This window comes from Chinchilla lanigera, unplaced genomic scaffold, assembly GCF_000276665.1.
Source record: "Chinchilla lanigera isolate Chin_1 unplaced genomic scaffold, ChiLan1.0 scaffold00057, whole genome shotgun sequence".
NCBI lineage: Eukaryota > Metazoa > Chordata > Mammalia > Rodentia > Chinchillidae > Chinchilla > Chinchilla lanigera.
In genome coordinates, this window is record NW_004955458.1 from 10,872,810 (window position 1) to 10,886,215 (window position 13,406).

General features: G+C 43.5%; 1 protein-coding gene across 2 annotated transcripts in view; it reads left to right on the forward strand.

Annotated features, from left to right (window-relative positions):
- Positions 1-13,406, forward strand: part of Srgap1 (SLIT-ROBO Rho GTPase activating protein 1) — a 148,756-nt gene that overhangs the window by 30,065 nt on the left and 105,285 nt on the right. For both annotated transcript variants that reach the window (XM_013520989.1, XM_013520990.1), the window contains exon 3: positions 573-635. In XM_013520989.1, the coding sequence (XP_013376443.1) occupies positions 573-635 (63 nt within the window). The remainder of the gene's footprint in view (positions 1-572; positions 636-13,406) is intronic.

Consider the following 13,406-nt stretch of genomic DNA (forward strand, 5'->3'; position numbering starts at 1 on the left):
GTACTGAGCGATTGCTTTGATGATAACAATACCCAATGTAATAACTATTTTATTCCCATTTGGTTAGGAAAGTGGTTTTTCTTTTTCATAAATGAACTTACTGTCTTACTACTTTGAAAGTGTTCTCTTGAAATTGTAGTCAGTCAAGTTGTTATTTTGGACAGGGAGAATTAATTCCTCCTCTATTTTCTAGCTTAGCATTTTGGGACTCACAGCGCAAAATTCCTTTGTGAGGGAGACTGGATGCTGGAGTTCACCTTTCATGCCTTTAGTCCTGCATATCAGCTTCCAAGCAAACATGATGCTTCGCCAGTTTACTTTCTGTCTTTCTAGTAAAGTCTGGTATTGATTATGGAGGCGCCCCCAGCCTGCGGAAACCATCAGCGCAGACCTCCTGGTATTGGAGAGGGCCACACATGCGAAGATGTTTATTACTTTAGAAACACACCAGCTTCTTATTATGCTGTACATACCCCCCATTTCTAGTCACCAGGCTTTGGAAATATAAATAATTTAGAAACAAGTTTCTGTTATGTTTTTAAATATTCTTCTTAATTTCTTCTTAATTACAGAGCAAAGAAATTGCATTCCAACTTCATGAGGATTTAATGAAGGTTCTTAATGAGCTTTACACGGTAAGCACATAATCCTTCTTCTTTTGCATGGATTTTTGGTTCACATTTCCGGTTTGTGGAAACACTGCTTGCGGCAGCTTTCCTTCACTGTGACAAAACACGGGCGCTTGAAGGAGGAGAAACCTATTCGGCTGTGGTGTCAGAGGTTTCAGTTTAGTTGACCTCCCGGCTCCGGGCTAATGGTGGGGCAGAACGTCATGGCCGGGAGCACGTAAGCACTGAGCGTCACACTTCGCCGTGGTCAGGAAGCAGAACAGAGAGCTGGCTTCTACAGAGCTCCTCTCCTAAGACTCGTGGTGCTAGGAATCCGTAAGTAGATAAAGCCAGTCGTGAGCCCAGTGCCCCCATAACCCAGCCATCTCTCAGGTGCCCCTCTTCTGAGCATCGCACTCAGGGGGCCAGACCTCCCACACACGAGCTTCCAGGGGGATATTTAAGAACCAAACATTAGGGCCTGAGATACAGCTCAGCGGCACAAGCACCTGCCTGGCAAGCGTAAGGCCCTGAGTTTGATTCCTGGTACCAAAACAGGAAAAAACAGAACCAAATATTAATACTCCTCAGTTTAGAACTTGCGCCAAGCCAGAGCATCACTAGATGAGATAGCTGGTTTATGTATTTGCAGTTCAGAACCAATTAGATGAATGTATACTACTGTATTTCCTTGCTGCTTCCTCCTCATTAGGAGAGACCTTTTAGAGTGTGTGTGTGTGTGTGTGTGTGTAGAAGCACCCTTTAAGAAACTATAGTACAGAGACTTCAATAAAACGTGTTTTTAACTGGTCACATCATATGGAGTCTTTATGTATGTTTAATTCCAGAATATTTTGTTTTAAACTATTGTCACTCTGGGACTTTAGAGCAATTTAGAGTCACTTCATTTTGTGTGTTTTAATTTCTTTGGGGGCGGGCATTTTAGTCCAATTGCTTGGCTAATGATGTATTAAATTAAATTTACATTTTTGTGATTTCCTTTTTCTTCCTTGTAATAACTTACTTTCTGTAACTTACATTCTATTTTGGGTATTGGTTCTGATCACTAGAAATTAAATACTGTTAAATGCCTTTATTTAAAAAGAGCCGATACCAGTGAAGTTACAAGTAGGAATTAATGACCATATTTTTAAATAAAAATTCTTTTTTGAAGTTTTTAAGCAGTTTCTATTTCAAAAGAGAATAAAATAACAGTGAGAAATGAATATTACTAATTTGTACTGATGATAAATACTTTCATTGTGCAAGGTCATTCAAATTTTTATTTACAGGAAAATTAAACCCAGAACTTATTGTTGAAATATGATTGATGGTTTATAGGTTCCATTTGTTCTTTAAAAAGCCATATGTGTACAACATAATTCAGTGAGTTACATTTTTAATGCCCCATTGACACTTGTTAGTTAAAAGAACCTATCAATTAAAGTTATATAAAATGAGTGACATTTCTGTAAAATGAGCTTTGAAATTTTTTGTGTGTATGATAAATCTGCATTTTACAGACATATTTGCTACAGCTGTATTTATGAATTGATTTGACAGTTTCTATGTGTTAATTTCTCCTTCAGGAATTTTTCGTGGGGGCTGGGGATTTAGCTCAGCGGCAAAGCACCTGCCTGGCAAGCGCAAGGTCATGAGTTCGGTTCCCGGTACCGGAGAAAAACCAAAAACAAAAAAAAAAAGAAATTTTTCATTTTATGTGCAGCGTACAAAAGCCACGTGTTTTAAGGCAGACGGTTGTACCAAATACCTAACTCTACTAAAATTGAGTTTTCAGTTATAAGGGCCAATTACCTGCCTATACTTCATGTGACTTGAAAATGTCTGATAACCCAAGACATCAGCCATTTGTAGAAGCCTCGTAATTTAAAAGTTAATTGAGCATTGTGCCTCTGAGACTTCTAAAGAAGAAGAGGCAGAAGTTCTGTGTCCTCTTGTAGGGGACTATTTTAAACGAAGACCTCTTGGAACTTTCCTTGTGGTTCTCTTTGCTTGGGCACTGTTTTGCCTAAAATAAAACTCGTCCCTAATGCTTTAAAAAGCAGGTCTGCTGGTAGTTAAAGCGTCGTGGATGGAAACGTGTTGATGATGCCCTGAACTAAGTGTGCAATCAGAATAGCGGCAGCCAAGGCAAGCTTCATCTTCAGATGCAAGAGAAGTCAGGAGGATGGCATTAGATTTGTGTCTCGGTGAAGGCTATGTGCAGTGACATTTCTCCTAGGTACATCTATTAACTGTACTTAGACATGTAGCAGATTCTGCACCATTGGATCGAGCCAGCTGACACATTCTCAAAGCTCTCACCAACATCAGTGTGAAAGCCTGAGAGAGCTGGAATGTGGGAAAGGTTACCGGAGTGTGAGTGAGCTTGTCAGTCCTTTAACCTCTCAGAATCAGTGGAGGAGTTAAGGGATAGAGGAGACAGGCAATGAGGTTTTAATTATGTCATCTGTAGATCACTCTGTGCTCCTGGGAAAAGTTTTTACTTGAACCAGAAAGCATGCCCGGCCCAGTCCGGGTTCGTAATCCGTAGGGAGAGGACTTCTGACCCCTTTCCTACCCCTGCCCCCTCTCGTGAATGCAAGTACGTTCTGCTGTTCCAGAAGGAGGTGGCGTTTGGTCTCCTTATACTTCGTGTTCACATACACAAATTCTGTCTGGTTCACATGAAATCAATGCCGCATACATAGTTTATAGCTGGGAGTGTAGTTCACCGTGGCAGAGCTGGGGGCTCGCACATGCAAGATCACGGGCTCAGTCCTGGGCACCCAGAACAAACCAGACTGCACCCAGTTTACACTACAAAAGAGTAAGGAAGAGGTGTGTTTGAACCGGGGACCAGGAGTTGAGGAAATTTGACTTAGGACAGTGATGGCAGAGCTTTTAACGATACAAACAGCCTGCTGCGGTGCACGTGTCATAGTTTCATCTCCGCTGGTTGAGGAGAGTGGTTTATGTTCCTTAAGCAACCACCGACTGGTACTTTGGTTATAAATGAATGCTCTTCTCATTGCATTGTGCTCAGAATTTTGTGCCATAGAGTAAACAGTTTACTAATAGAGTTGTGAATGCTAAAACAGCAGACATAAATTAGATAACCTCACATAACTGAGGATGCTGCTTACTTGCCTCCTCACACTCATTCATTCTTAATCTTTGAAATTCATTAGGAGTTGAAGGTGAACATTTCAGAAGTATAGCAACTTCTTTATACCAGTGGGATATTTCGTTAAATTACCATCAACCTTAGCAAAAGGTGAGACTCTGGTTCGTGGACTTTAAAATAGGTCATCGTAAATGTAGTTTCCACAGCAGTTGTTGATATTCCTAATATCCCATCAGAAGGCTTTGTCCCAGTAAGATACAAGTGCCCAGGAAGATGACAAGATAGAAACGCTTTATGATTATTTATCCTTGGAGTGATCGGAATCTTATCCATCCAGGTGGTGTGCGTGATGTGGGAGCTCTTGTGTGATGACATGACAGATGGGTGCTGTGATAGAGTACACGATACAAAACTGACAGAGCGTGAAGCCCTGGACAATGCAGGAGAGGATGGTGGTATCAGAGTGGACTTCTGGAAAGGCGAGGAAAAGCTTTAAAGATGTGCAGCTCCTCTTCTGTCTTTTTGCCCTTTTATTTGTGAAAAACAAAGCCTCAGAAGGAGTTCAAGCCTCCCTTTGGATATTTAGAACACCATGAGAGACAGCCTGCAGTTAAGATTAGTTTGACCATGAATTACAGAGGTAGCCGAAGTAAGGCATGAATAAGTTACAAGTTTATATTCTCTCACACGTAAGAGAGGTGCAAACTGTGGCACCCCGGTGCTGGTACTTAGATTACATAAAACTCTTCAAGGACCAGGATCCTCCCTATACGCTGGTCAGAGAACCCCAGTTGCAACATTTGTCCTTACAGTTCCAGGTAGTTATAAAGCCTCAGCCGTTACCTATGCATTCCTAGAAACAGAATAACGGAAAGGAACATGGGCAGGCCCCTTGCCTTTCAAGGAGACCGGCTGCAAATCTTACATTACACTTTCAGATACGCTTCGTTGGCCCAGACTTACACCATGACCCCAGAGGGCCCCAGAGAGGTCTGGTAGTGAGTCTTTTGGTTAGCAAGCTCATTGCTAAGCATTTTTAAAAATGCAGATCCTATTCATTAAAAGAAGAGTTATTTATACATAACTAGCCACGGTTGCGGGAGGAGCTAACGTGTATTGCGTGCTTACCATACACGTGCTAGTTACCGGCTCAGCGCACTCCTTGCATTATCCCAAGTAATGCAGCGTCACCCTGAGGTGGTTGCTGTCATTATCTTCACCCAACAGCCAAGGAACCTAAGGGTTCAGAGGGACTTACCCAAGGCTGCACAGCTCATGGGAAAGGGCGATCCCAGGTCTAGTTCCGGCTGCAGACCCCATGTCCTTTACTGTCGTCTTATCTCCCTCACTATGGTTTTGGGGATGCATTTTCCAAGTAAGATCTCTGAATGTTACTGCCACCCCCACAACGCAGAGAAATCAAGCATCTTATCACCTGTTCACTTCCATTTTTTAGAATCAATGGCATTACTGTTGCTTTAACAGAAATGTAAGTGAAAGCTTGAGCATGTGGCACGGTGGCAACCTGTACTTCATAGAAATGATAATTTAAATATGTAACAGATGGGCTTGTTGGGCTAGAAAGTGAGAGAATAAACCAAGACCCACAGAAGGATCCCTTGCTGAGTCTAGTATGCGCATTCACTTCCTTTGGAGGTGAGCGTTGGAAAGAGAGCTAAAGGATGAGCAAGTTAGAGAGTGGGATTGAGAAACCAGGGCAAGTGTTATGCTGCAACGAAGCAAGAACAACTGGACTGGCAGTCAGCAGACTTGCATTTGAATCTCAATTTCAGCAGTTTATGGCCCGGAAAAGTTATTTAGCCTCTCTGTTTGTCTGTGTTCACCATAGCAACAGAACTAAGGTGTGTGTACAAAGTAGTTTATTATAAGGAGTTGGCTTTCATTGTTATGGAGGCCAAAAGTCCAAAATTCTCTGGTTGGTTGGAATCCTGGAACTCAGGTGAACCAATGGCATAAATCTAGTCTGCGTCCAAAAGGTTTGGAAGCTGGTGAGCCGGCGATACAAAGTTCCACACCAAGTCCAGGTCTGACGTCAGAAGACTCACTGACTTTGAGTGCCCCACTTCAAAGACCATCTGTGTTGGTTAGCTTTCCATTACTGTGACAGAATACCTGAGATTATTGCCCTAGAACAGGAAGAATTAACTTTGGCTGATAGTTTCAGCGGTGTGCGTCCATGGTCAGCGAAGCAGTTCATCATGGCAGAAGAGCGCGGTGCGGCACAGCCCATCGCCTTATGGCACCAGCAAGCGGAGAGAATTAGCCGGAGCGGGAAGGGCCAGGGACAGCGTGGCCTCCTCAGGGCATGTCCCCATGACCCACTCCCTCCCACTCGGCCTCGCCTCTGCTTCCATCATCTCCCAGTAACGCCGTAAATTATAAAATCCAGTGGGTTCATCCACTGCAGAAGTTAAAGCCTTCGTGATCCAGTCACCTCTGGGGCCCACCGCGGCATGTTGTGGCCGTGAGGATCAGGCCTTCAATACAAAGTCTTTAGGAGACACTTCACATGTAAGCCTCAGGGCCATCAGACAGAGAGTGGATTCTCTCTCGCCCAGCCTTCGTGGTCCATGCAGGCCGTGAATGGACTGTAGAAGGTCCAGGTACCTTGGGCAGAGCAGTCTGCTTTACTCGGTCTACTGATTCAGTTACTAAGCTCACCCAGAGTCACCCTAGAGGCAGACCCAGAGAGATGTTCAACCAAATAACAGGACGCTTTGTGACCCGGTGAAGATAACTCATAAAATTAGCGACCTTGGAAGGGTGAGCCCTGAAATCACAGCCCTGTTACTTCCTCCTGTGCATAACCCTTTACCTCAGGTTTTCATGGGTGTAAAGTGGGGACCGTAACAACACTGAACTCTTAGAGTAATGGATAAATGCTGTGAAGGCCAATTTATTCATTCGACACATTTGTAAATGTCCCCTGTGCCAGGTGCTGTTAGATGTACTGTAGGTAAGACTGCGAATAAAAACACCAGGTATTTCTTCTCAAGGCCTTTATAGTCTAGTGAAGATGGACAGATAGTAAACAAATAACTGTATAAGATGGCAGACACAAGTGCTAAGAGGAAAAATAAATCTTCGTTAATGTAGATAAAGCATTCAGAACAGTGCCTAGCACATAGTAAATGTTCAGTAAATGTCACTGGTTAGTAACATCTTCTTCATTATCGGCTGCAGTGAGTATTTGTACACAAAGCACAAGGAAGGTAACTTCCCTCAGAACCCTGAATCCATAGTAAATGGCATCCATTCTGCCTTGCTGGGGAAGAGGAGAGGAGAAGGCAGACAGAGAGAAACATGATGACACAGAAGGTGCGAGTGAACATGCAAAGCAAAACTTGCCTTTAATCAGCCCATGAGGAAACAGTGGTTTCAAGTCTTAAGATTGTCCCTGTACCAGAAGCTCAAAAACCTGTACTGTATTTTACCCGCATGCCGTATACCGTTATTTGATCCCGATTAATATTTCTTTACCTTCTCCAGGCTTAACAGCAATTTACAAAGTAGTTTACTGTCCTCAGTAAGCTAATTTCAACTGATATTAACAGACGCCATGATAAATATACATGCGATTGACTGTTAATTATGCATAGTTGATTATCTCCCTGTCTGTGTGTCAGCGGCACGCATGGTGTCCATAAATTACGGGGTGAAGAACTGGGGAAAGGAGGGTTCATCCAGTCCTTCCCGTTGAGCTAGGACGTTCTCCTCCTATTCACTTCTCACGGCCGCCCTGCGAGGCAGGCGCTGATCCTACAGCTCAGGACCACACGTGCAGTAAAGGACCCATCCAAAATCTAAACCCAGTTGTGTTGTCAGAGCACATCACTGGTCCCGCTGGACAGCTGCCGGAGGGAGAACTGTGCAGAAGGAAGGAGAGCAGGAGGAAGGCAGGGCCGGAGAGTAGATGGAATTCACAGGTGAAGGTGGCACTTTTTACTTGTGGAAACCTCTTCCAGCTTTCCACACCTTTATGTGGATGACAGAATTGATAAACCCAAGTGGCTTTGCCTATTCAGCTTTAAGGTAGGATATGTCCATTTTGAGTGCCTCTGAAAAAGATAATTTTTCATTCCGCTTCAATGTTAATGCGTCAGCCCTACCTGTCAGGTGTGTGTTCATGTAGCAGTGGCCACTGGATCTTTGCAGCGCCACTGCGAATGGAGATCCATTGTCTTGTTCGACTCACCCTTGTATTCTGCCCAAGGCTAACTCTGACTTGCCTAGCAAATATAAACAGCAGTCAGAGCTGCTCCTGGTCCAAAACCAAAGGCTGCCAGCAGCTTGTACAAGGAGGTGCTTGCAAAACGGACTTGCCAGTGAACTGGAATCCGCTCTAGTCTTGACGTATCTTTGGGGTACTTATCTCTTACAAATCTTAAAATGCAGAGAGCTCATTATCTTCTAGAGGGACTGAGAGGAAAGATGCTGTGTGTTATTTGGAGTCCTTCTTCGAAAATTCAGCCTCAGAGAACAGCAGAAAATAGCTCCATGAATCTCTCACAGACCCAGAGCGAAGGCTCTCCTCTCTAAAGGAGAAACTCGCCCCGGGCAAGGTCGAGGAGTCTTTCTGAAAAAGCCCCAGAGGCTCGGCGCCTCATATCAGAAGATTTTTTTGAGTGAGCCTCAGAGGTTTTTAATTTTTTTTTTTGTTAAGTATTTATTTTAGCTCAAGGGCATTTTGAGTATTTGAAATATGTATTTCTGTAATGAGAAGGAAAATCCACTCCTTGGAGATGGACTACAAAAAGGCCTGCGTTAGAACAAAACACTGAACAAAGGGAAATAAGGAGTGAGGAATACGAAGGAAGCTCCCAGTTGAAAACCTCTTGGGAACACCACGTTCTCCAGGATGCCACCTGGAAGTCTGTTTGAAAAGCTGTCTACTTAGAGCTCTTGGGCTGAGGAAGTGTCCCCGTACCCTTCCCGGACTGACTGCTAGACACTTGGTGGGAAGGAAAAGGTGGCGGGATCGTCTGATTCCCTGCCAACAGCCTCTGAATTCTGAGCTTGGCCGTGACACAGACTGACTTTGGAGATTAGTTAGCAAATTTAACAGGCTCCATTTTGCTGTCCAAGTGATTGGCATTTACAAAGCTGCCGTTTCAAGGGTCCGTGCTGACAGCTGTTGGAGGAAAGCCCTGTATGTAGATGTCTTTCAGGACATCCTGCTAATTAATGTGCCAGCTGCTCCTTGACTCCTGCTTGGCCATTTCGTTTTTTAATAAGATTTGAGAATTAGTTACGGTCAGAGCTTTTCGTCCTGCCATGGTTAAATACACATATTTACTCCATATTGTTTTTGAAGGAATTCAGTGTTAAATGTTTTCACAATTCTTTACCCAGTTGTTGACTTAACATATGATTAGCATGTTGGTATTTCTTTAATGATTTTCCTAAAACATAAATTATTCCCTGGACACCATCCACAGATGGATCAAACTTTATTTGACCGTCCATTTGTTATTCTTTTTTTATTTTAGCGATGTTCACAGAGCGTACTGTTTCCCTTCCTCGGGCGGCGTGGGCACGTGTACGTACACACCTCTTACGTCCCCGTACACACCTCTTACGTCCCCTTTCCCTTCCTCTCTCCACCCCCTCCTATCTGAGAAAGATCCGTCTCTTTATCACCTTTTATTTTGCTCTTCACTTATAGCTCTTTGCTCATAATTTGAGTTTCTCATGGCGGAGAAACCGTGTGATATTTAAGCTTGCGTGTCTGATTTTTCATTTAACATTACGATCTCAAGGTGCATCTATTTTCCTACAAGTGACTCAAGTTTATCTCTCTCTGAGGTAGAGTACTGCTCCATTGTGTGTAAGTAGCACATTTGCTGTATGCGTCCACCTCTTAATGGGCATGTAAGCTGCCTCCAAGATTTAGCTATTTCGAATTGTGTTGCTGTGAGCATGGGCGTGCTGTCTTCTGTAAGTAAACAGTAAGAATTCCCCCTCTTAAAAAACAATTTGGCTAGCAAATGAAAAAGAAAGTGAAGTTTCCTAAAATGAAAACACTCCATAAAATGTTTTATTTTAAGAATCCTTGTCAACAAAATATTCTATCCAAACCACTGCATTCTGAAAGAATATAGTGTTGTGACTTTTAAATGATTAGAGTGCTTTAATGGCAGGCATCTTAATTAGATGCTTAATTGTTTATATTTGGTGGTTAAGGCATGTAGCCTTGTTACCGTTACTTAGCAAACCCAGATATATGTGGATGACATATGTGGTATAAATATGGTATTAAATACAGATGGTGCTCACCAAAACATAGAATACATTATGGTCATTTTCTTTGGATTTACTATCTCAAAATCAACCAGAAATGTTAAAGAATGGGAAAGGAAATGTAAATATATATATACATATATATATGTGTGTGTGTATATATAAAGGAAATCATTATCTGAATCAAGCCGTCCAATTCACATGATTTCCTAACTCATCTGATTTTCCAACTTTAAGACTGTCATAGGCTGATAATATTTTAGCATTAAATGCACCTTTAGAAATGATCAAATAAAAAAAGAAATGATCAAATTAACCTCATTTTGGAAGAATATCACAATATGCAGATAAATTCAGTGATTCATTAAGTCCCAGGGCTAATTCAAGGCCAGGTTAAAACTGAAACTTGGGTTTTACTTCAATTCAGAAGAGCAGTTATGTTTCTGTGAGGTGCTTGCTGCCGGCCCAGGAGCTTTAGCTGAGACGGTACCGCTTCACGAGGCTTTCGGCATAGCAGAAGTGCTACAGCAAAGAAAGACTACTAGCTAATCCTTCGTGCTAGGTACTGTTCTAAGCATGTTGTGTAACTAGCTCTTTAAATTCACGCAGCAGCCCTATGAGGCAGGTGAGGCACAGAGGTGTGAAGTTCCTTGACCAAGACTCTGCAGGTTGTCTATCCACTGAGCCCACATACTGTACTCCGTTTAGCTGGCAGTTGTAACAAAAAGCAGACTATTACGGTCAGCCCTGTGTATCCATGGGTTCTGCATTCGTGAACACAACCAACCATGTATTGAAAATACTCAGAAAAATAGCATCTGTACTGAACATGTACAGACTTTGTTCTTGTCCTTATCCCTAAACAATATAGCATAACACCTATTCACATAGCATTTACATTTGATTAGACAGTATAAATAATCTAGAGATGATTAAAGGTATAGGAGGGTATGTTAGATACAAATGCTACACCATTTTATATAAGGGCTTGAGCATTTGCACACAGATTCTGATACCTGTCAGGTATCCCGGAACCTGTCTCCTGCGGATGCTAAGGAACGGCTGGCCTACACCAACAGAGAGATTCAGGCAGAAGGCTTTGGCGATCCGGGGAGAAAGGTTACAGTGAGGATTGAGAAACATCACAGAAGAAAGGGTCTGAGAATGGACGTGAAAGCACAGCCGGGCTGTCAGTCACAGGAGAGATGGAAGAGGGGTGAAGTCTTTGAGGCAGAAGCAGCGTGAGTCAGGGCGCAGAGCTGGGAGAGGCACAGGGTACGTGCGTAGAGTTTCCCTGTGGAGTTACACCCATCTGGGGAGAAAATCAGAAGTTGAATGATTTCAAGACATTTGCTAAAATGAGATTGTAAAACACTATAGGCACAAAAATAATGTCTGGGCGCCCAGTCAAAACCAGAAAACTGAGAAAGCTTCCATGCACAGATTAACAAAGGCCTCTCACTTTTTTTCGTCTTTTTAAATAACTGGAGGGAGAAGTTTTCAGTTTGCGGCGTGGAGGATATGTGTCACGTTCCAAACTATTTCTCATCAAAAGAGAAGGATCCCACACTAGTTTTCATTTTAGTTGAAGCTGCCATTCTGAGAGTGTGGGGCTTTTGTGATTTTCAGATCTCAAGTGTCTTGTGTCCTGTGTTTAAATATTTCATATACCAAACCTTGTAACTTAGCTATCTGATACACGCGTGCAGCATTGAAGACGTGTGAAGCGTTTCCCCGAAAGGAGCTAAATATTTAAAGTTACAGGTGACTTCGAAATTCCAGTAGTAAACTTGGGGGCCTTTCATTATGTGTGCGCATTCCCCATTAGCACTGCCCGCTCCTTGAAACTGTCCTCTGCTACCGAAGGCTCCTGCTTCGCCTCCGCTGCCTCTGTTCAGGGTGGCCCTGGTGAGCGTGTGTTCCATGTGAAAACTCTTCAGCCTTTTCTTTCGGTAGATTAAACTTGTATTTCAGGGCCTCTGAAGACTCCACACAAAAACCTTTTCTGATACAGAACCTTTCTGCGGGACCTTCTCTTTCACCGCCTTTCCCCGTTGACGGGTTGGGTAAGGGTTAAGTCCTTTTGTGGCTCAGTTTCTTTGATCCACGAGGCAGAAACCATCCCTTTGCTCCCCAGGTGTATGAAAATAAACAAGTGAGCATTAGCTGGCCAGGGCTATGGTGAGCTCAGAAGATACCGCGAGAGTCTGTTTGGGCTGCTGCAACAAAAGGCCGTAGAGTTAGAAAGAATGGAAATGTATTCCTCACAGTCCTGGAGGCTGAGAAGTTCAAGACGGAGACATTAGCAGGCTCAGTGTCTAGGGAGGGTCTGCTTCTGGTGTCACGGCAGCATCTGCTTACTGTGTCCTCACAAGGTAGGAGGGGAAAGAAGTCTGTCTCTGCCCCTTTTGTAAGGGCGCTAAGCCCCTTCCTGAGGGCTCTGCCCAGTTACCTAATCACTCCCATTGTTTTCCTAATACCTTCACCTTGGGAGTTAGGGTTCTAAAATGTTAATTTCAGGGGAAGAACTCTCAAGCCTATAAGGATGTGACAGAAAGGAAGAGGATCCTATTAATTGTAATAGCATTCCTAAGCATGTGCAAAGTGCCAGTTAGCCGGGTGTGGTGGCGCACGCCTGTAATCCCAGCACTGGGGAGGCTGAGGCAGGAGGATCGTTGTGAGTTCAAGACCAGCCTGGGCTACAAGCGAGACCCTGTCTCAAAAGAACCAAAAAAAAAAAAAAAAACCAGTGCCAGTTATCGTGGCAAATACTTGACATGTATTAGTTTATTTTATCTCCACAACAACTTTATGGGTACTATTATTCATAATTTAGAGATGAGAAAACTAAGAAACATGGTACAAGGCAAGACAAGGGTTCGCGGCCAGGCAGCCTGACTTCTGAGTTTAATTATTAGGGTTACTCATAAATTAAAATGTTTTACGTTTTCTTCTCTGGAGGGTGATTGCCCAGCAAGTACGTGGAGAGGGGTTGCAACTTGTGAGGTTCTAGAATTTATGGAATTCAATTCTCTGCCTTGTCCCAAATCTCAGAACTTGCATCCCATCTCTAAGTCAGTTAAATGGAAAGTACTCAGCGCATTGCTGCTTCTGCTCTAAAGCTGTTACAGGATCACCTCTGCTGCGTCCCGGTCCTGGGCACCGAGGGTGCTAGAAACAGCGGGTGACCCTCACACAGCCCTGCCCTCAGGAGCCAGGCTGGTGAGATGTTCCCGTGTACAGTGTAGGGACAGTTGTAGAGGTCCTCGCTCTGGGGGCTCTCTGAATGCGTGGACATTGGAGTTTAGTGATGACGGACTGGCGAAAAGGGTGTGTGAGGGAAAACCCAGGTGTGTGAAAACACTCTGCCTGCACAGAGAGCTCTGTGTGTCTTGCTTAGTACTGCAGCT